This window comes from Haliaeetus leucocephalus, unplaced genomic scaffold, assembly GCF_000737465.1.
Source record: "Haliaeetus leucocephalus isolate CR32 unplaced genomic scaffold, Haliaeetus_leucocephalus-4.0 Scaffold395, whole genome shotgun sequence".
Taxonomy (NCBI): domain Eukaryota; kingdom Metazoa; phylum Chordata; class Aves; order Accipitriformes; family Accipitridae; genus Haliaeetus; species Haliaeetus leucocephalus.
The window spans coordinates 3224665-3248027 of record NW_010972831.1 but is presented as its reverse complement, the minus strand read 5'-3'; the positions used below and the strand labels follow the sequence as shown (position 1 = coordinate 3248027).

Here is a 23363-nt window from a genome sequence, read left to right as displayed (position 1 = left end):
CAAGTATTCAATGTGATCACCTTTATGTGGTCTTGGAAAAGAAAAAAGTTGACATTCATCGTACGGGAGGAAGGCAGCAGTCCGGACTCCCGAAGCAACCCACCGCGTGAATCGACCCTCCGCCAGGACCTCCAACGCTGAGGTCTCGGTTTTAAGTCATCCTTGCTCAACGCGCCCACCCAAGAGCCACGGAGCCGGACATCATGTCTGCGGTGTCGCAGCACCTTGCTCCGAGTTGGGGAGCTCCCCAGCCTCAACTGTTCTGTCTGTCTGCTGCAAACCTATGTTGTCAGTCTTGCCTGGTCCAGCACGCAGGTCCTCCTGGCTCTCAGCCAGGCCATCTTGGCTCTCCAAATCGCTTACCTGACCCTCGCCAAACTCCAGAATAGTCGGTAAGTTGCCTTGCTTTGGGCATCGTCTCTTTAGGCTGACCAAGAAGGGTTGCGGCAAGGAGAAGATGTCCACGTTGTTGCCGAGGTCGATCCAGGTGACGCTGGGGAACTTCTTGGGGTCCTTCAAGGTTTCGGTGAGGTCCCGTAGGATGGCTTTGGTGAGCCGGTTGCCGTTGAGGGAGAGGGTGGTGAGGTGGGGCAGCACGCAGAGCGCCGGCAGCAGCTGCAGCAGCATGTCGTCCGTCAGCTCTGTGAAGCACAGCTCCACCGTGTCGATGTGCTCCGAGCTGTGCTGGAGGTAGGACGTGACGCGGTCCAAGTCTTTCAGCGTCAGCGGGATGCCCGACAAGTCCACTGTGTTGTCCTGAGGCTTCCCCATCAGGACAGCTTTCAAGCTGCGGGGGAAGAAAAGGAGAGGGACATTAATGTGGGGGGACGTCTCTGCTCCGTGGCATCGCTTTGGGCTCCCTGGCTCTCTTAGAGAGAGCGAGAACATGAGTTATCTAGGTAGGATGTTCAACTGGGGCTAACCATCTCCTCTGCAGAGGCCAGGAGTGTGTCTGTGCAGTTGTGGGGGCACAGAGACATTTCTGTTTATTGATAGAAGAGGGCCAGAAACAAGGAGCACCAGATTAAAAAAAAAAACACCCTTAATTCAGAAAGAGTGCAAAGTTCTTTTCTACAGCCACTGCAAAACCCTGGAATAAAGAGGCTATCCTGGTGCTTTTAAAGGTGCAAAAAAAGAGTGAGGAAGCCCTTGATAAGATGGACAGGAATTGCTAGTACTGCTGTAACGCTTCTCACACTGCTGGGTACGAAGCTCTTTGAGCGAGAGGGCATGTGTTTGTCCTCTTGGCTGTACAGGTGGGAAACTGAGATCCCAAGCCAGAACGACTTTAGCCCAAGACAGCAAATGTAGGACAGACACCTGCAGGGTTGGGTGATTTGATCTAGTATTTCCAGCGTGTTAGACCTATTATGTCTCTTCAGTCTAGCTGCCGAGGAGATGAGCACTATGGAGAAATCCTTAGATAAATAAATTAATTCTCACAATGACCCTACAGAGACTCATTAGCATGAGCTAGACTGGAGTTTCACAGGTCAATTTATCTTCTAAAGCAAATCAAAGAACGTATCTACAATGAGGACCTGTCGGCAGACTAGCGCTGCTGAGGACTTTTTGCTAATGAGTTGTTATTCTGAGTGAATTAGGAGGTGGAAGGAGCCTCATGCATGCTAATTGCTCATGTCAACTTGGTGAGCACACATGTCTCATCCGCTGCGGTGGCGCAGGCGTTTTAGCCTCACGCCAAACCAGCCAGCTGCGGAAATGCTTTTGCCTTTCATTACAGCCTGAGCCAGAGAACGGTTCTGCCCAGCACCTGTTGGTTTTTCTAGCTGAAAATGCAAACCAGCACTAACACTGCTTTGCTTAGCCGCTGAGCAATGCCCACTGCAGAGCCAGCCCACCATCTCTGCTGGGCAGCTGCTCAAGCGCGGCTGCTCTGGTGCCACGACACCTTGTTTGAAATTCGTCTTGCACAGCACGGTAAGATGTTGTACAGCTGGTTCCACAACATGTGCACCAAGCCATGAGCTCTTTGTCATCTGGGAGGGTGGGTGCAGGCAGCTGGTAAGCGTTGGGCTTTTCCCCCGAGGAGTTCCAAAAGTAACAGAGCTAGAGAGTTGTAAATTGTGCTGAGCTTTAATTTGTAAATAACGCACATAGACGGACAACCTTGCAAGGTGTTGTGAGCTTCCCGCTAGACTTTGGGGGAATAACTTAGAAAAGAGGCAGGGTGGAAGGAAATGAAGGTTATTTGTAAGTACCAAAGCATTTTATTGTTGACTGATCAATACCCGCATTCACCACTGGGGTATGAGGAGTTTGCCATGGCCACTTGATGTACTGGAGACCTGCAAGCCAAGGAAGAGTGAAATTCCTGCAGTTCCTATGGAAATAACCCCTCCCAAAATGCGTATGTGTGTGTGTGTGTACTTTCCAAAATCGTCATCACCAGAATAACTTTCCTAAATAATCACAGGAAGGCTGAAATTGCTATGACCTACAGTTAAAGAGTTTGCTTCAAGGAAACGTGTCCTGAGGTGTTAGGAGAGGGCCAGGGAGAGCAGAAAGCCTGGCTCAGCCCAGCAGCAGCAGGGGGCATGCCATGAGATGTCTGTCCCCCCCCCACGAAGAATGGCACTTGCAATGCATGTGTGCATGGGCGTGAGCCAAGTGCTCTAGTTTGACTATCTGTAGTCATCAAGAGGGCAATAAGAGTTGGGAGCACGGGGGCTGTATACGGTATTGTGAAGGTATGGATGGTGATCTGCCATGTATGTCTGCTCTGCCAAGGGTACGGAGCTATTTGCAGTGCCTTACTTGTCTGTCTTTCACAGCCCTGCAGAGTATTAGCTGCCTGCCTTTGAGTCAACAGGCAGTGATTTCCAAATCATCGCAGGAGGCTACCTTGCTTGGTGGGGCAATGCAGCTGATGCAGTCAGCAAAGCAGCTAGCTTAACAGGACTAGTGTTGGTTTTAGCAGCAAATACAGAACAAGCTGTGGCAGGGCTGCCCTGATGTCCTGCCTGCCATCAGATACACGCATGTGCACCCGTTGAGAAAGCAACTGCCTTTGCACTTGGGGTTAAGCTGTTGGCCAGATAATGTAATGCTGTGGAGGACTTGGGGCCAAGATGCTCTGATGTCTCTTCTGGGTTTGTTTTTCCAAGCTGCCCATGAGAGCTGACTGCCCAGAGACTATTTCAAACAAGGGGAAAAAAATGAGAGCTTTACTCCAAAGGTCCATGCTGATAAGTTGTGTGCCAGTTAACAAGAGAGTCTCCAAATCCGGAGCTACTCTTCTGCTTTCTTGAACAGCACAAACCCCACGTACTGGGTGCCCATGGCCACAGGTTGGCTACGGAGACCTGGCTGTGACCCAGCTGAGCTGGGCTGAGAGCAGGCAAACTCCTGGGTGCTATTTCTAGAGCAGAAACATCTCACAAATCTTGACCATGTTGTGATGGGGAGGCTGGGAGGGGTGAAAGATCTTTTTTAGAGTTCCCTTGGTGATGCTGGATTATGCTCCACGGTCCGTTTAGCAGTACTTTGTTCTTGCTCTTCCTTTGAAGATATTATTACAAGGAAGAAATGGATGCAGATAAGCACTGGGATTAAAGTCAACTTCCATCTAGAGGCTTGGCTAAACACTAGGAAAACAAGCTTTCCTCCCAGTTTCAATATGCACTTAAGCCGTGGCTTTCTGATATTGCACCATGGCAGAAAGGGAGCTAATTTCACAGACCCTCCTCAGCTCGAGCAGGTACCGAACTTGGAGCTGGATGCAACAACTGTGCAAAAGGCTTTGATCGTCACCTGGCTCTTGGATCGCAGTCATTTCACGTGAACTATTTTTTTTTTCAGGGAACAGCCCATAGGAAAGAACGAGATTTTTTTTTTTTTATTTTTTATTCGTGGTTCCCTGAGCCCTTCAGGGGCTCGTGTGGCCCAGTGCGACCCTCCTGCTCTAACAGAAAGGCACCTGCCTGTTGTGCTGCAAGCAAAATGACTGAATTTCACCTAAACTAAGCTATGCAGTGTTAAGGTCTCCTTAAGGAAATCAATTCCACCACCCCCCTGCTTCATGCCCCAGAAAATGCTTGGCTGCTGTGTGTGTGTTATTCAGGGATTTTATGTTTGAAGAGAGGAGCTTGTTTTGGCCACGGTCGCTGCTGCTGGGGGGGGCATTGCCATGGGCTGGAGCAGACTCGAGCCAGGCGGGAAGGGACAGACCAGGAATGGCATTGCAGGATCTAAGACGACAGCAAATCTTCCCCAGAAATGCTTGAATGGCACTAGCCCAAATGGCAGCTGCATAAATTAATTTATCAGCCTTAAAAACATGGGTTTGTGCAGCAGTTGGCCAATTTCTTTACCACTATTAAGAAGAGTGATTGACTTCTTATTAACCTTCTAATTCTAGGTACCTGGGAGACCTGAGGGTAATTTTGATCCATCATCCTGACTGCAGCCCTGGCATAAAGCAAGCACTGGGGTACGGCATCGGGCGAGCGAGCTGGGACAGCTCAGCAAGCGCTGTCTGCTGTGACCATGCTTGTGCCACAAGTTGGGACGGGCTCCGCGCTGTGGGAGCTCTTCGCTGCTCAGCAAACCCAGTGGCTCTCGATAGGGAGCCGTGGGAGATGGGGAGAACGACAAACATCTGGGGTGTTTTGCAAGAAATAGCACCCGTCTCTTAATTTGACATGCAGCCCTACCGGTGAGGCTGTGGCAGATCATGAGAAACGCCTTGTCCGTTGGTGGGGGAAAGAAAAAAAATCCATAATGGAGTCTCGAGAACAGAAAACTGGAGAAAAGGGACATATCCAGCACAGTTAGGTAAGACTCCGAGGAGATGGGTGATCGCAGGAGGGGCAAGATCTACAAGAGCAAAACCAAAACAGCCAGCGGCAGAGGGAAAGCCATTTCCTTCTGCATAAGGCACCAGGAGCGGAGAAACCAGGGAGCAGCAGCACGCTGGGGTTTTATGGCTGTATTATTTATTTATTATGTGCTTTCACTTCTCCAGCTCAGATGAAATCCAAGAGGGTCAGTCCTCTGGCTTTCCAGGAACAGCTTTAGCTGATACAAACTGAAGCCCCGGCACAGAGCTGTGCTCTTGCAGGGTCCTACGCAGCCAAGTGGGATTTTTGGGGTTACAACACAGCATTCCTACATGGATGAAGGCAATCCAGTGGGAATGATAAGCACAGCTGGGTGCTCCAACTCTCTGCACTTGCTTCAGACATCCTAGCAAGAGACTTGCGGTCTGAAGAGAAGAAACCAAACCAGTCTGGTGGATGAGCCCTTTGCTAAGGGTTTTTACTGGGTGCGAAGTGGGCTAGGGCTTTACCTATAAACAGGAGCCCCAGCCTATGATCACCCATGGCAGGCTCTGAATCTGTGATTTAGGCCCATTCAAAAGCACACCAATCTGACTGGAAACCTTTTTTTAAAACAAATCTTGGGTCATTAAGTGACTTATTACACACATTAGCCAATGGCCGGGTTGGGGTGAGAGGAAAGGCTAATGAGAGCTGCTGTTACTGTTTACTATTATCTGCACGTTTCAGTTGCTGGTTTGCCCTAGGAAAGATTATTCACGCAGGCTGCTTAGCAAAAGGTTGGCCAGACAATGTCTATAATTTTAATCTTTCTTTTTTAATTTTGGTGCCTTGGTGTAATGGTGCAATTAGCACTTTCCCATCTGGGCTCCTCTCAGGCGCAAGACGCGGTGAAGCTGGGCCGCATCTGCTACACCCCTCTATGTCACCTTAAAACGAAATGTGTTACCAAACTTGCACTGCAAAGTGGAGAGGGGCGTGATGGATAATGCTACTGGTCATTGGATTTATTCCAGGCTGTGAGCTGGGCCGTGCAAAGGGGCTGGAGGAAGGGTCAGAGCTTGGGCTTGGTCCCTCATCCCCTTCCCCTGCCGCCGGCACTAAGCCTGGCTTTGCAAGGGGGCAAAGCCTCATTCCAGTAGCCCAGGCTGCTCAGTCTAAGCCAGGGCAATTACTGTCTTAATCTTTGTTTTTCATGCAGGTGCAGGCAAATAGCTACCCAGACTAAAACCAGCCAGAGAAAAGTTATGTCAATGAATTGATGCAAATCCCCTTCGGCTTATGCAAGATCCTGAGCTGCTCTTCCACAGGGACGTGTTTTAAATCAAAATTGCCAGGGTGAACCTAAGCGTCGTTCATCCAAAGAGTTGGGCCCTCACTTCCACAGTGTTAGGTTAGTCTTAAAGCTCATTTAATGTAAGAAAATAGCTCAAAATTTCTAGGAACAAACAGCTCTGGTAGAAATAACTTACCTAGGTGGGGGATCAGTCCTTGAGCATACCTCGGTAGCAGGAGAACAAGAGGGCTTTTAAAAAAAGTTACAAAACTGCCGATGTTTTTCCTTGTTTAATGTAAGAGGTTTGTTTTTTCTTATGGCAAGACAGATCATACAGTGCAAAAACTATTAGTAAATGATCTGGTGCCAAGCTCCAGTGGGTAGGTCAATAATGTCGTGGTGCTCAACACATCTGTACGCTCACTAAACTCTCCTGTGCCTTGGGGACCCATTTCACTGCTGCGGTGGCACTTCTATTAGTGGCAGTTCGTGGTTTGCTGGATTAGCTGAAACCTCAAACACACACCTCCACAGTAATTTAACAAGATCTATACTTATCCCCTTACAAGGTCTCATTTAACCTGTATGTGGGCAGAAAGGCAGCTGTTAATGTGACGTGGTTCTCTCTACTGGTAATTTTTTGGCAACACTGGGAAAGAAACCAATGAAATAGTATATTTATTATTAAAAAAAAAAAATTGATGTTCATATGTTGGCAGCTACTTCTCTCCCATATGTACCGCCACATCATTTTTTGGAAGCAGCCCCAGCGAGCGAGGTGTAGTGAGGCTGGGGCCGGGGCGATGCCTCAGTAACAAGCTCTTCCCACCTCAAAAACCCCAAATTACTCTTGTCTTTCAGTCTTTGAGCACCAAAGCTAGTTATAGCGGGATCTCACTGTCAATTAAAGCACATAGCATCCCTGTGAATAAATGATAACCATTTAATAGCATGGCTAAAATAAGCATCCAGGGGTTGATCCTTGTTTTAACCAGCGTGGATATCCCCTGCAAGGAGCTATGCTGCCCGCCTGCCTTCATGTAACTTCTTGTGGGACTTCTAGTATGGCTTTAATTTAGCAAAACCAAGAAGATAACAAAGAGGGAATGCGGATAACTTCAGGGCAGCTCTTGTTTTGTTTTGAGCTGCTTTCAATATTGCTTCACATTTGTTTTTTTTCCTTGGAGCATGCATACAATTTCTGCCAGCAAGTAAAAGAGAATTTCTCACTAGGGCTCTATCCTTTTCCCCTTGAGAGGGATTTAGCTGATACCTAGTGAAACGGATTGATTATCTGGTACAAATAGCCTTTTCACCCTGACGATCTGCAGTCTGTATCAAAGGCAGAGGAAATCTCCCGAATCACCGGGTCAGAGCAGCCCTGTGCTCGTGTTGGGGGAAGGCTTGCTGTTCTGCAGCAGCCTACGCTCAATCTGTCCCTCGGGAAACAAACAAACAAATCCCAAACCTGATTTAATAAATATAGTTCTGTGCGTATTTTGAACTACCTCATGGAAATGAGGAGGATATTATGTTAACAAACAGCTGTAAAAACTTTTATCCCTGCCATAAAGTTTGCCACAGAATGGCCCCAAATCTCTGGAGGAAGATCTTACCATTAAACAAATCCCTACAAGCTTTAATGGAGGATCAGTTACCCCCACTTGGTTTCATCCTCACATTTTATAAGGATATTCCACTGGGGAAGAGACAGATTTCTTTTCCCAGCTGGAAAGAGTATATGGGGTTTTGACCAATGTAATGATAGGATTGGGTATACAACCATGCACTAAACTCCTGATAACACTTTGGCAGGATGCTGACTTATACACACTCATGCTGAACTGAAAGCTATTTTGCATGCAGTATTGAATCAGATCAGAAAATGTTCCCATGAACAAGAATATTGATGTTTAGATCAAAGAGAATTAAAAGAAAGGGATTTCCTCTTGGATTAAATTTATGACATTTCTCTAAAGCACTGCACAAATCAGGACATGAGACACTCATGTGTCGTGTAATAAAGTATAATTGGGCTATTGAGCTGCTTGCTTGGAGGGCAAAGGAGTAGCTTGAGAAAAATGAAGAAGAGGGACCCCCACAGAGTGATGAATTACAGTAAGAAATTTATATATCACTAGTGAGAAAACTATTTACAAAAATGTCAGCAAAAAATTATTTAACATAATGAGTCATCAGAAAAAAAGTCTTGAGGTAAAAGACTTGTCCTGAAATACTGGTGGTATCAAAGATAAGTATTAAATAGCTTTTTCAAAGTCCCTACTCCTGCTTCAAATTATGACAGTCAAACACTGGAATAGATATTTTGGAAGTGGAGGAAAGGAAGACAAACAAATGCATGTACTCTGTTAGTAAAAATGTTGACAAAAAGGTTAAGTTCCCCCAGCCTCAGAGGAGGAACAGAGCCAAGAAAATATAACTGTTTAGCTTAAATGAGGAATGTGACTGAGGTGTATATAATACTATATTACATATTATATATATATAATGTACATATAATGATAAGGATGAATAAAACATGGTGAGAATAGACTTCATGTCTCTTAATGCATGAGCCGAGGGACACCCACTGATGCTGAAAGACTAAACTCCCAGTGGAAAAAAGGGAATGAGTGTGTACACAGAGCTCAAATTAACCTCCTAGCTCCAGCCATGGGATGTCACTGAGATCAAGGGCTTTGTGGGAGGTCCAAAGCGGACACGGCACTGCTATGGCTGATAACATCAAAGTCATGTTAGGCTTTAAAAAAAAATAGTTTAAAAAATGGCTGGGTCTATGTCCCAGAGTGTAATTGTAGAAATTCTGTAATTCACCAATACAAGACCCTTTCCCTTTATTGCCAGGAGCCTGGACAAGGATCGATGGTTTGATCCTATGTGAGCAGCCTGTTGCTGAACAGCAATGGTCGTGGGACCCTCAAAGGCTGGTCCGAAGGCTATGTCAGGAGGCTGGGGAGATATAAAAATATACATGCATGTGCCTGTGTATGTGTGTTTTGCAGCTGCTCCTTATTTAAACTAGGGAGAGGCATTACAGTCCCAGAGCAAAAATGCTTCTACTTATGCCAGTGGCAAGGAAAGGACTGTATTTCCCAAGCTGAGTTCAAGAAAAGTCCTTTTAACAGGTTTGTGATGCTGCCTTGTTGAAAACTTTCCTTTTTTTTCTTTCTTTTGTTTTACAAAAGCCCAACACTCATCAAAACATGAAAGATGAAATAAAAAAAATAAAGTAGACAGAGCCCAGATCAGAACTGGAGTTGCTAAATTCTCCAAAATTCAGAGACACGCAATTCCTACCTTGGACCTCCACAGCTCATGCTCACCTTTTACTTCATTCTTAAGTTTTACCCGTCAACACTTCAGCATGTGTGTGTGCTGTTGTGATTATTCATTAGCTGGTTTAGCTCGTTGTTTACTGCCACAGAAAGGTTTAGAGATTTACTAACAGCATAGTTTAAAGTCTCTGTTTTTCACCACCTTTACAAATGAATAGCTTGGAAAGATTTCATTCCTCTCCTTAGAGAGAGTCAGGGTAAAGAGGATTTTAAAATATATAAATATAAAAATATGTAACTTTAAAGCCCATTTAGAGCTTACCAATAAACACATAAAAAAATACCTAAGCCTTTATTGTTAAGAGGGAAGGTACCAGTAGGGATTAGTTATTTTGGTCTCTTCTTGTTCCAAGATCCTTCCCAGTTTTGCTAAGGTTTGCAGTTTTCACGTCATAAAGTCTAGACATCCCCGTTGTTAACTTCCTTCCCCTGCTATCAAAATTCCAGACCGCTTGTCCAGTGAGTGCCATCTGATTTTGGGGGGTTAGGAAGGGCAGATCACTCAGCCTGGCACTCATCATCTGGCGGCTTTGCTCTTAATTTTGGCTCTGACGTGTGACATCAAAATTAACTTTATTATGCCCATTTATAAAATAATTGTGGCTGCTGGGAATGCTCTGTGAGAATCACATCCCCTAACATCCCTAAACAGAACCTCCTATTGCCATCGCAAGACCAAACACTGGGCTATTTCTTGGATCCAGCATGGCATTTTTTTAAGCATCCTGTTAAGAGCATACCTGCAGGGAATGCTAAAATTTTCTCTGAATTTTCCTCTTGTAGCAGGATCCTCAGCGTTGCATGCTGCTGGTTGCTGCATGTATGATGCTTGCAGCCTACCTCCTCTGCGTGCCCAAGTGCACGGGCTGCTCCAGGAATAGCTCTTTGTTTACACGTCTTTCCTTTCCAAATCCCACTGAATTGTCTTTGGCTCCACACCAAGCTACACAGGCCTGTTCCTCCTCTATTCCAGGCATAAAGCTCGGTCATTGCATGGGGTATTTGAAGGGAAGAGTCATTTCTGTGCATCCAAGAGCATCTCCTGCGCCAGGAGAACTGACACCGGTCTCATAGCTTCGGCCACGGCATGGTAGTGGAAGGACCATTGGCACCAGAAAGATCTTGATCAATAAATTCTTCCCATTATGGTGAGATAAGGTCAAGCACCTTTGATTTATATTTCTTTACTATTACTCCATGCCTGTGTAATGCCTCCACAGACACGTATTAAATTCTAAAAGCTCACAATACAAATAACAAGAAAAAGTCATTTTTATCCACCTTTTCCACCAGCCTCAACTCCTTCATCTCGACCCATTTGATGAAGAGCCATCCACTAGAGAGCAGTGTCACCCAGCCCTTGGTGCCTAAACGCCAGCCCATCACCCCAAACCCAGATCAGGAGGGACACAGCCCACAAACTGCACCTTGCAGATGGGTTCCCACCTTGCAGGGGATGGGACGCCGTCTCATTCATCCCTGGTGTGCCGAAGGGATGAGATGTCACCGTGCCATCAGATGTCCTACTCGTGGCACAGCCCTCGGCTCTTCTGCTGGGTACGTTACATGGGCTGAGTTACGTGAGAGCTGGTGGTGGCTTTGAAGACTTTGAAGACCCGGATCCGGCTCTAAACACACCTAAGCATCCTAATGTTCAAAAGAATGTGTGTGTGGAGGAAGGAATCTGATGTTTTGGGTGCAGCATCTCTTTGGGGAGAAACAGAGCGCAGAAGAGAATGGAGAACAGAAGAGAGAAGAGTCTCTGTTTGGGGCCGGGTGGATTAATCTGATATCTTCCAAAATGCCTCTAACTCCACCCTAGAGCATCTTTCTGAGGAAGAGAAATAAAGGACAGAAATTTTCTTTGCATTGAGTATTTTGGCAATGCAATATTTAGTCCCTTTCTAAGGCTGATGTGCCACAATCTTGTGCTAGCACAGAGGAGAAGGGAAACCAAGGGGAAGGAAGGTCAGGCAGCTCGGGCAAAAACTGCAGGCAGGGACTGGCTTCTGCCCTGTCTTTCATGGGCACATGTGCTGGGGACGTGCAAAGACTGCATTGATTTTGGAAGGTGAAGAGAAAAATATCACTATACAAGAAGGAACCAGGCACATTGAACAAGTTATTGAAATGAATTTAAAAGGGGAAAAAAAAATGTGCAAAGTTTTTGGTTTTCAATCCAAACCACATAAATTTGACCCACTAACATTGGCCAAGTGGAAGTCACAGATCCATTACCCGGGAACTCAAGGAAACTCCAGCTGGGTCCAATTGCTGGGACTCACTCCCAGGCTGCACTTGGTGGATATTTGGTGACCTATAGCCACTGATGGAGCCCTACCACAGTAACCCCTAGAGAAGGTCCTGTGGTAAGGTTAAACCAAACAAAATGTCTGGGATGGACCAAAATAGCACCCACATCTTCCTATGGCCAAGCACCGTTAGCAAACTGCTATTTCCCTGCAGCTTTCATGAGTCTACAGCTGCAAAATGACTGCTGCATCATAATTTCACAGCATCTCTGTGGTATTTAGTAAAAGGACCCAATTAAACCTTTAAAAGCAACAAGCTTCTTGGAAAATGAAATACTGTTATCCGAAGAAGCAACTTGATAAATATCTCCAGTAGGGATAATTAAGCAGAAGAGCTGCTCTCATTTGCGTGCTGCACAGCCAGCTCCTCATCACGGTCCAGAGCCGAGGAGGCTGGATACAAATCTTTAGTGAAGCAATGGTCTTTTGCTGTATGAGAACCACCATTTAAGTGTCACACGAACAGGGATTTTTCCCAACTTGTTTTTAATTTCCTGGTAAACAAAATTCTAAAAATAAGCATTTGGGATCCATCAGAATGCTTTGCTATAATTATAACTCTATTTAACTTATTGCAAAAAAATGTAAATATCCTGCTGTTGGAGTACTCCATTTTTCTTCCTCCCCAAAATGAAATGTATTATATATACTCCTTCCTATGATGCATTTTGCTCTCAAGAAACCTGCATTTTTCTATAGAGAAACTGTGCTGGAATATTTCCAATGAACTCTACTCCAGCGTAATAAGAAACTCCAGCTGACGCCCCATTAATAACATGCATTTGCAGAAAAGGCAATTTGCACAAGTGCCAACAGAAAAACAATCAAGAATTTAAAAGAAAACAACATGTTGGAATTGTTGCTTCTGTAAATGACCTCCTGGAAGAGAATTGCACCAGAATAAGAAATTGTTCAAGTTTGCATTAAAACAAACAATAGTTTGCAATAAAATAAACAACATTTTCTTTAAATTCTAACACAGTGGGGGAAAAGGCTGAAAAGACTCTTGGAAAGGGACTTTTATGATTGAGTACATTAAAAATACCCAAGTAACCATTGGATTTATGTGAGCAACACCCCACTAGAGAGAAAGGAGGCTGAGGTGCTCTGGTTTGACTAGGAAAAAGGACCTTTGAATTGGGTTGTAGTCTTCAGTGTCCAAAGGAAAGAGGCCATAGGAAGAGAAATCACTAGTAAATTGCTCATAAAAACATACAATTTGCTGCCAATACATTAAAAACAGTTCCAAACCGGTGAGTTAAAAGGAAGAGGAGGAAAAAGGAAAGAGGGGGGCAAGAGGACGGGGCTGTGATGGTGAGGGATGGGACACCCATAGGGATGGATGGAGCACGGCAAGGCAGTGATGGCAGGGGCTCCAGCCCCTTCTGCAAAACCGGGATGGATGGTGGCTTGAAATCCTTCATTTCAGCCTCTCCTTTTGGTTCCAATACCGCTTTGTCTTATTGTTGCAAGGAACGACTCCGCAAGCAGGCTGGATGTGACCCCCAATGTGGGATGGGAGAGCGCGGCTGCTCCCTCTCTGTCCCCCATCGCCACAAATTTCAGAGAAAAAGAAATGAGTTTTGATGCATCTTGTCTATTCACAGATGAAAGGGGCTGTTGTTAATTATCTCCAGCCCTTTCTGGGGCCCAGGGGAGCTTTGGGGTGGGGGAAACACAAGCAGTCAGGCAGGACGGCTTGAGAGGCATCGGCTCCGGTTTACTTCTGCCCACCAAAAGCCTCCCACAGCCCTCGAACCGGTGCTGCCAAACAACAAGAAGCCTGGAAAAAGTTTGCAGAGAACGGCACGTATCAAACCAAACAGGCATTTGCTGAAGGTTTGAGGTTCACACTTGGTAGAGGCTGTTTGTGTTTCCTGTTCCTTGAAATAGGTTGAATTCCATTAATACAAAGGGGAAGAAAACAGGATTTTTGCTGGGGGGGGAGTGAGGGGAGAAAAGCTTCAACTCTGATCCTCCAGCCCAGTTTTCTCATCAGAAACCAGCCCAAAGAAGAAAAAAAAAAAAACCCAACCCTCTCCCAACTGCTCTTTCTGCAATTAGGGAGCGATCAGCTGCCAAAGTGTGTGCCTGGGGCTTTGCTTTCCCTAAACTGTTTATTTTATTGGAGCACAGATCACATTTGGAAGAGTTTAGGCAGGCAGAGGTCCCCTATTGCCTGCGCTGCTCTGATGAGAGCCAGAGCACGAGACGCAGCCACCAGCCTGGCTCCCAGGGTCCCTGCTCGTCCCTCGTGCTGACTTGGGAAGAAGATGTTTTCTCCATGGCCGGGAGCTGGTATCACCCTCCCTGTTTTCCCCTCGCCTCCCCAATCCTTTGGCACATCTCCCATTTCAAGCCGAACCCCCCGCCATCCCAACACCTCCGGTGTCCAAAGAGAGGATCTGAATCCCGATCCGGGTCCTGATGCTCTTGTAGGTGGATCAAAGGGACACCACCTACTTCTGTTTTAGCCTGACTGCAGACATATTTCAGACAGCTGGTTTTTTGTGGGGGGGATGGACGTGTACTGCTTCCCCCACCCAGGGCAGAGGACGGACAACCCTGCAGCCGTCCCATAGCTATGGGTTAGTGTCCTCCAACCATGGCTGGGGGGGACAGGACCCCCCCCCTCAGCTCTTATTGCAAAGCACCCTACTGACAGACCGTGGGGCACCCAGGCATTTTTGTCAGCAGGAGCTACACAGCGAAAAGGTCTCAGCTGCAAGAGTAACCAGCTGCCAAGTGAAGAGAAGAGAGAGAAATCGAGACAGCCAAGGGGAAAGCCTTTCACCTGATGTTTGGCCTTGCTATCAGTTTTTAACTGTAATTTGCACATCTATCAAGCCAAAAAAATTCTGTTCGGCACGACTTTCAACAAACAAGTGTTTGGCCAAGAAAGCCCTTGTACTGTCACCATCCTGCTTCCCTGCTGGGGCATACGATACTCACGGAGGGATGAGACCCCTGAGGATTAGGCTGTGTTAAGCTAATGAGACCTGATCGGTGTGTGACTGCTTCCCTGAGCCCTCCCTGTGCCGGGAGATGCAATCTGCTTTACATTAACGTGCACAGAAAATAATGGATCCTACTCAGCACAGCAGAACAGAGTGACCATTGTAACCTCAGCTTTCATCAAATGAGGAGTAACAGGATACAACCTGATCCACTACTAATTCCATGCTTGTGTCTTCAAAAGAAAAAGGGATGTTTTTAGTAGCTTTTTCATATTCTGTTCCAATGAGAAGATTTAATAGTATCCCTGTCATCCTCTCTTTATAAGTACAGCAAAAAGTTGCTCACTGGAGCAGGCGGTTGAACCTGCTTTATTTGCATCCCATAGGTTCTTTTTCCTGCTGGGCATGGTTTCTCATGCAGCTTTGCTGCCCGCTCACAAAGCTACTTCATTTTAATAGACCCCTTCCATGAGCCCAGGGTCAGCAGAAACCAGCCGCTACCATTTCTGGGGCTGCAAAGCCAACCAAAAGAAAACAGGCAATGACAAGTGTCTTTAACTGCCCAAAGAAAACCCTCTCTTCCCCCAGCACTTCATTGCTTTTGACAGATTAGTTCCCTGCTAATGTTGGGGATTTCAGCATTCATCTCCCCTAAAAAGTTGAAAACTGAGCTATTATCGGAGGTGAAGCTGGCTGCCAAGACCGCCTTTTCAGCTGGGCATAACAGAAAAGTCATTTGATATGCTGCTCTTTACAGCAAAACATGAGTGCTGCCCAGCTCCCTGAGTCCCTACGGCACTGCAAATTCTGCTGGACAAGCAGGAAAACCACAAAAACCTTCCCTGAATTTTCCCTGACTGGCTGCGTAACCTACTTGCTTTTCTGCTAAAAGACAGGCCCTGTTATCAGCTGTATCAATAAACCCACAAACCATTCACCCTTTCCCATTCAGCTTTCCAAATGCAAACATTTTGCCCTTTTTTCTGTTTTCTGTACCCATCAGTGACGAGGTTTTGTGTCACTGTGCTCCGAGCTGGCTATTAGAGGGGAACGAGCGATGCTGGAGAGATCAGCCCAACAACAAATCTTCCCAAGGTAAGTAATTTGCACATATTTTGTGAACACACATATGTACATTTTTTTTCCAAGTCTCCAACTCAGTGTCTTCGGGATCATGAGCCACATTTTAGCACTCAGTGGCCAGCATAACCCAATAGCTGATTAAACCGGGGAATGTAGGAGAGGACTCACTCCAGATGGGCATTTCTCTTAGCCAAGATGCTGCCGAGGAATAATCCTCATCTCCAACAGCAAGGTGAGAAGTGACCTTCAGGGGAGACTGAGCGCACGGGGAGGCCAGCACACGAGGATGGCTTCCTCCCCCAAAAAATCCCAACTCCCCAGTCTGGTGCTAACCCTGGACAACACCTGGAAGAGCATATTGCCACCCTGGGCTACACATTGCTAGACAAAAGAAATGAGTCTTGGGGCTAAATGCCCCGTTTCTTAGGGACTGGGATGTGTCAAAACACAGGCTGCCACGTGTTGGCGAGATACGCAAAAGCCAAAGCTGAGAATTGAACATGGGTAGGGTCTGCACTCTGCAATTCGGTCTCCCTTTTCTTGGAGGTGCCAACCAGTCCCTTTTGAGATGCAAAAGATCCTTCTGCACTTTCCTGAGTGCTGGCAAGATGCTCGGCCCATGGCCAAAGGGGGCTTTTTTCTCCACCCCATCACCCATGAGCCAAGGGATTACACCACGTCTAACGATGAAATGTCAAACTGGAAGGGGATGAGTCAAGTCGGGGTCTGGGTCACCCATGGGGTGAGTGGGGACCTCAGGGCTGGGCTCCCGGGGACAGATGGAAACGCCTGGTTATGAGCAATCAGAGAAACCAGGATTGCAAGCAGACTGGGCTTGAGATGCAGGAGCCCGTGCCAGGAAAGCTCCAGTCGTGCCGGCTGCCGGCACGCTTGCACGCTTCATCGCAGCCCTGCTGCAACCTGCGCCCTGCTGCTCTCATCTCCTCGTGCAGGGCACGCAGCCTTCTCCGGTCGCTCTCTCGCTCCTGCCAGCCCCACAGCAATGCACAAGAAAAAAGAAACAACCCCGATCCAGCCCAAATACACCTCTGTGCCCCTTCGAAACGCTTGATGCCCAGCTGTCACCATCCAAAACCTTCGTGCCGAAAACCTCAGTCCAGCCCTTCTTCCCACGGCAGCAAGGAGCAGCAGTGCTTCCAGTGCTCCTGTCACCGTCCTCCTTTGCACCGCTATTTTAAAGCATTATTTTCATTCAAAGAGAGCAGCAGTGGGCGTGGGAGGTGGAAACTCTCCCCGACAGCGAGTTGGAGCCCTGAGTCGAAGTGATGGATGAGCTCGCTAAACACCTTCATTTACCACCGCTAACGATGCACGATGTGAAAGGGCTTGAAAAAAAAAAATTTTAAAAGCTTCTATCAAAGCTTCATCATAAAGCTTGATTCTCCTAATTGGGAAATATAGCCAGGGGTGACAGCCATAGCGAGGCTGGCTGGTAATTAGATGGGCACCGCTGCTTGGGGGAGCGATGCTTTTCTTGCACGGTGGCAGGAGACCAGCCCGGTGCAGGAGCAGCAGCCCAGCCCCAGGCAAGGGACCGAATTGCCCCTCACCGGCTAAAAAAGGAGTAAGGCAGCGGCTGTTTTAGACAAGACAAATAATCACGGGGTGTTTGGAGGACTTCCAAGGCGGGGAGGAAGCACACGTGTGTGGGGATTAATTATTTCACCAGCTGATTCCCTCATTTAATAACAATTTCTACTAGTTGATTCCCTGCTCTGCAGCCCAAGTTGTGAGGATAGATTTAAATAATCACTGCCATGTGTCAAAAACAAATCTAATTTCCACTCTCCCCAGAAGCAGAGGAAGTGGAGGAGTAATTATTAAAAAAAAAAAAAAAAAATCAAAAAAATCACACTTTTCACAGTCAAAGGCCTTTTCTAATCAGGCACAAGACTAGAAAACATATTTAGGGGACCACAGGCACTTAAGTGCAAAGGGGTGGGAGTGAGTGGTGCCAGCAAGATGGATGTTCCTTCCAAGGGGAGGAAAACTACTAGGTTATTCCTTAGTCCAGTTGCAGGAGAGGAGAGGTAGGAGGAGGAGGCTTGAAATCGAGATTTTAAATCACAGGTAGTGCCTGTGACCACCTGAAGCTTTTAAGGCTGCAGCAAGCGTGAACAAGCTCAGAAAAGCAAGTAGGTAGGAAGGGATGTCCTGCTGCTGTAAATCACCTCATCCCAGCCTCAGATTTTTTTCTACTTTAGGATATTTTCTAGTACTTCTGGCTGTCAGTTCATTTGCTCAGTGAGGGAACAGCAAAGGCAAGTCAAGCATTTGTCAGGGTCAATATTCATCACTGGGAGAAAAAAATGGTACTCTGCGGTTTGGGTTAATTGTTTTAAATTCTGGAGCAACCCAGACAACTTGTGGAGGGCAACGAACAGGGTAAGGGCTCACTTTACAGAGTGAGTCAATGGAAAACTGTAAGCCCCTTCCAACACGACAGCTTGCCCTGTAACACTTACCCAGGTGGCATTTCAATATGCATGCATTATTTACAGTCTAGCTTCAACAGCTTAAAAAGTAGGTCTTTGCTAACGCCAACTCCTTCCAACTGTGCAAGGTGTGATGGGGCTGGCATGGCAGCTCGGCCGGCACACGGGAAGAAGCTGCAGCCTCGCTGCAATTACGTAGCTGTAAGGGATAACCTCTCCCCCAGCAAAACGACAGCCACGAGATGCCACCCGTCCCAGCCTGCTGGCAATTACCCTTCAGCTACACAGAGGAGGGAGACAGACCGACCAAGCCAGGATGCTCTGATGCTGGATGATGTGGGCGAAGCCAGGGAGGCAGCCGGTTACGTACCCAAAAGTTTAGTAGGTTGGATGTGTCGCAGGAATAAAGACCAGAACCAAGACGGGACAGAAGCCTCGATCATAACCAGGAAGCCTTACTTGGGCTGTGTCTCATTTGAATCTGCTGAACGGTCGCAGGGATGATAACCACACATTTGCATTTCCTGCGCCCTCTAACGCTGTAAATGAGAGATCCCTAATGCTGCCCAGCAAAGCACCTAGAACCAGGAGATACCAACCCAAGGGCATCAAGCCCCACTGCAGGGCACGATTCCGACCGTCCTGAGTGATGCTTTACAGCTGGCGTAAGACCCATAAACCTGCATCCCAGCCAAAAATCAACACTGGCTGATACCTTCTTTCAGAACATCCCTGCCAGGAGTTATTTCAGGCAGGAGAAATTCCTCTGCAGAGGTACTTGCTGTTGGTAAGCAAAGGGGCACTGCCTCCAGCAGCGAGCTCTTGGTGGCCGAGGCAAATTCTCCATTTCCAATTCAAATTACACCAACTCCAGCCCCACGCGTCTGAGCCACCAGAACCAGGCTTTGCTGCTGAGCCACGTTCTCCCAAATGGCCAAACCTGACTGCTCCCCCCACTAGTGACGAGCAGCCCCAAACCTTGAGCTGATATTTTCAGATTAGACGGATGCTCATCCCACCTCGCGTGGTACAAAATCTCTCTTCCTTTGCAGCCAGTGTCTCTGGCTCTCGTGCTCCATCACACTTGCCTTCATTTTGTTTTCCCCAGGTTTGCTGAAAGCTTGCAAATTCAAACTGGGCTCAGCCCCTAATAATCTGTTTGCACATCCGTGTCACGAGGTCTTGAAAGAGTCCCAAGGCAACCGCGGTACTTTCCGATAAAGCGAGGACACCCTGCTCCCTTCCTATGATCATGAGCCCTCTGCAAGCAGAAGGACCCTCAGTGCCTCTTCATCAGCTGCCAAAAAGGCTTTTCTGGACATGCAGCGTTGGGGCTTGGCCTGTTTAATCACCGAGTCATCTGGCCTGAATCTCATAGGTCCAACTATCGCCACAGCCAAAGCAACGAGCGAATGCCCAGCTCCCCCCCGCTCCCTTGCTTCCGCAGAGTGATGCTTGCTGCTAACACGCAGGAGATTTTAGAGGAAACATGGTTGTGGTTGCCCATGGCCCTCTCGGCCCCACGCTGCTTAGGAAGCTGTGCCAGGTCAGCAGCAAACCAACCCCGTACATCAAACCTCGTGGCTGCCCTCTTACCTCTGCGGGTTTATCAGCGCTTGATGTTGCAAAGCACGAACACGCTATAAATGCTCTTGGTGCAGGAGCTTGGATGCACTGGAAGGGAAGGGAAGGGGAAGGGAATGGGAAGGGAATGGGAAGGGAAGGGGTGGAACGGGAAGAGATGGAATGGGAAGGGAAGGGGACCTACAACGATCATCTGGTCCAACTGCCTGACCACTTTAGGGCTCACCAAAAGTTAAACCTTGTTATTAAGGGCACTGTCCAAATGCCTCTCCAACACTGACAGGCTTGAGGCATGCACCACCTCTCCACGAAGCCTGTTCCAGTGTTTGAATGCACTGGTCTGGTGTGGGAAGGGGCACAGCATCCCTCGCTCATGCACGCAGGTACGGGCGGCTGTGCCTTTTCCCAGCAAACCCACCCCCCCAGGCAGTAAGATCGCAGCACCACGCTCGCCGGAGCCGTGCCAGCTCATGAGTAACCTGCTGGCCTGCAACAAACAGCTTGATGTATCATCTGATTTCAGCCAGATGATTTCAACTCGCTGAGCATCTGGGAAATTTAAGCAGTACTTTCATCTCCATTGCACAAATAGGGCCCGACGGCGAGCAGCCCTGGCTGGGAAGACTTCGGGCAGTGCCCAGCAACAGTCCCACCTTCCAGATGCTGCTGCAACAGTCAGCAAAAATAACTCATTTCCATCCCAAACTTGCCGATCTGGTGGCCAGATAACTCTCAGTGGAAATGCAGAAGAAAATAGCTGATTTCACCACCTGCTTATGCTCCCTGTTTGGCGTGTTTCGGGGTGTGCAAAATGCCCACGCTTCCCAGCAAACGGGGGAGCAGACCTGACAGCTCTTGCTCTGACAGGCGCAGGAGAAATCAAATTTCCCCCGAATATCAGCAACAAGCAAACAGGATGGCAGCTTCTTTAACTGCCATGAACAGTGTGTTGCAGAATTATGTCTTAATCACAGCCCTCATAAATATTTGCTCACCCGGATTTGCAGTGCTTCACCTTTCCCTCCACAACAGGCATTTAATTTGCTCACCGTTTAGTCCTGTTTTCATTGCGCCAAGGGTCATTCCAGTGTCTCCGGCTCTTTAAATTCAACAACAAACATCGCAGCCCCTTCCTTTCAAGCCTCTTGGGAAAGACAGGCCACCCTGCCAGCTAGAATAGCTTGATGTGCACTGACATGTCAAGGGACCCTGGCAGGGGGACACCCCAGGCTCGATCGGCATCGGAGCACTTCTCCCCTCTGCAAGACATCTAAATGGCTTTTTCTCCCAGGCCGGATCCTGTCTCAGGCCAGTCTCGGCACAGATTTCCTCCAAGGACTGCACTTTTAGGTGTTGAGGGCTCTCCAAAGCACACAAGCAAGCAGAAATAGGTCTGCCCCACTGGAGACAGAAGAAGTGGGCAGAAAACTCAAGGCAGAAGGGCATTTGGTGAATTATGGCCTGGAGCGAGCCTCTGCAGTTCTAAGTGAATGGCAGGATGCTGCAGACCCTGGAAAAATCTCACCTCCGCACTGCGCTAATGCTAGGGTAGTGGTAAGCATCAACGCAAAAGAATAACTGTTCTGGGTCACATCAAGGTCTACCAAGTCCAGATCCTGTGTCTGGATGTTAGTTAATGTTTAAGTAAAGGATCTAGAGCTTTATTCAATTACTCCTCCCTGGTAAATCCTCCCAGCGTCCCATGCTTTAAAGACTTGAGCCAGAGGTTGAGCCTAAACGATGGTGATTAATGGCCACTGATGAAGCTGTCTCTTAATTCTTTTCTGAACTCTCTGTGCTTTTGGGCCCTTCAACACCATTCGACGGGGAGAGCTGGGTGAAAAAGCAATTCCTTCTGTTTGTTTCCAGCCTGCCACTTACTGATGTTGAAGCTTTGCTGTAAGGATGGCATGCTCATTTGGCTGCTTAGCTGGGGGAAGCCGGGAGCCAGCTCAGAGCATCCTTGCTGCACTGTCAGGTTCATCCCTCCCTGTCTGACACACACACACGCTGATTCAGGGATAAAGTGCACACCAGGGACAACCTAACGCCCTGGTATTTGTACCCTACTAGCCTTAAAAGAGCATTATTTAAAGCAAAAGCTGCTTAGTGCTGTACATTACTGACTTTAAAATGACTTAGCTTTTTTTTAAATTCCTCTCTCATTCAGCAGACCTCTATCTTTGTCCAACTGGATGAAATCCTTCCCCTCTTCCCACCCGGCTTAGCCTGCGCTGCTGACCTGCAGTGGATGGTTGCTGGTTTATTCATCCTCTCCCCTCCAACATCACACACTGTTCCCACAAGAAGGACAAAACATTTCACTAAGGTTTTCGCACGGTCACAAAACGCCAGACCCGCCAGATGGGATGTCTTACGTTAACCAGCGTTTTTTTGAGAAGAGATTCATCAGATTTTCTACGTAGCAAGGGGGAGTGAGCGCTGCGACGCATGCCTGGGTGTAGACAGCTGCATCTCGGCGGGGTGTCCTCGAAGGGTCGTGATTTCCCAGGGAAAAGCCGGCTCCCGACAGCCAGGCTGGCGCTGGTGGGGATGGGGCAGCTGCCCAGCGCCATGCAGAGCCAGGGCACAGCCACCGCCGCTCGCCAGCATCTCCCTCTTTTTTGGGAAGCGGCTTAGCCCGATTTAACCCCAGGCTTAAGCTGCCCACCCCACTCGCTCAAATCCATCTGTTGGGGTGCCAGCGTGGAGCAAAAAATTCCGGCCAGCTACCTCAGTGCATGCAAAGAAACAGCCCCAAAAGGTTGCTCCGGTTCAGCTATCTTGGAAAATGGACTTTCCACAAACAAAAGAGCCCCTGACCGGGCAGTTTTGAAGCCACAGAGACCATCAGAGAGCAAAAATACAGAAGGCACTGTGCTTCCAGTTGTGCATGTGCCAAAGGGAATAAATTCAAGAGGCAGGAGCCCAGAAGAAGCATCATGCGGAGGAGCACTGAGAACAGAACAACTGACAGTTCAAATCATGGTTGCTTCAATCCCAGCTATAAAAGAGATATAAAGTCATATCTTGAGTAACTTTTAAAAGTCCAAAGAGTCCCAGATTGGCAGATGTAGGAAATGCCCCATGGCCATGGAGGAGACAGAAGTGATGAAAAGTGCACTCCTGGGATACATGCTGTAAAAACACCGATGTCCAACTATTTCTCCCAACTCCTTATTGTCTCCTGGTACCTCAGAAGGTTTCTTTTTTTTCCTTCTTGTTTCACCAGGGCATATGCCTTGAACCACAGCAAACCTGCTTGTTTACCATGCTGTGCATGGCTAAGAGCCATATCAAACAGCCGATCACAGCGCTGCTGGAAGACAGCCCCCCTCCCATGTTCTTCAGTGTTGCAACACTTTCCAAACATTTCTGCCAAAGTATAGAAAATACTCTGTTTTATGTATGTTGGCTGAGTGCTGTGGGTACCAGACCAAACCGAAGGTGAATATCTCCCAAAGGAGCTGCTGTAGGTGATGCCCGTGTGCCAGGCATCCTCAGCACCTCACGATGCCGGTGTTGCCCGTGGGAATA

General features: G+C 47.7%; 1 protein-coding gene across 1 annotated transcript in view; it reads right to left on the bottom strand.

The window, feature by feature from the left end:
* Positions 1–23363, bottom strand: part of LRRC75A (leucine rich repeat containing 75A) — a 94038-nt gene continuing 70675 nt past the window's right edge. Inside the window, exon 4 of the mRNA XM_010573590.1 lies at positions 1–787. Coding sequence (XP_010571892.1) covers positions 202–787 — 586 coding nt within the window. The 3' untranslated portion in view covers positions 1–201. The remainder of the gene's footprint in view (positions 788–23363) is intronic.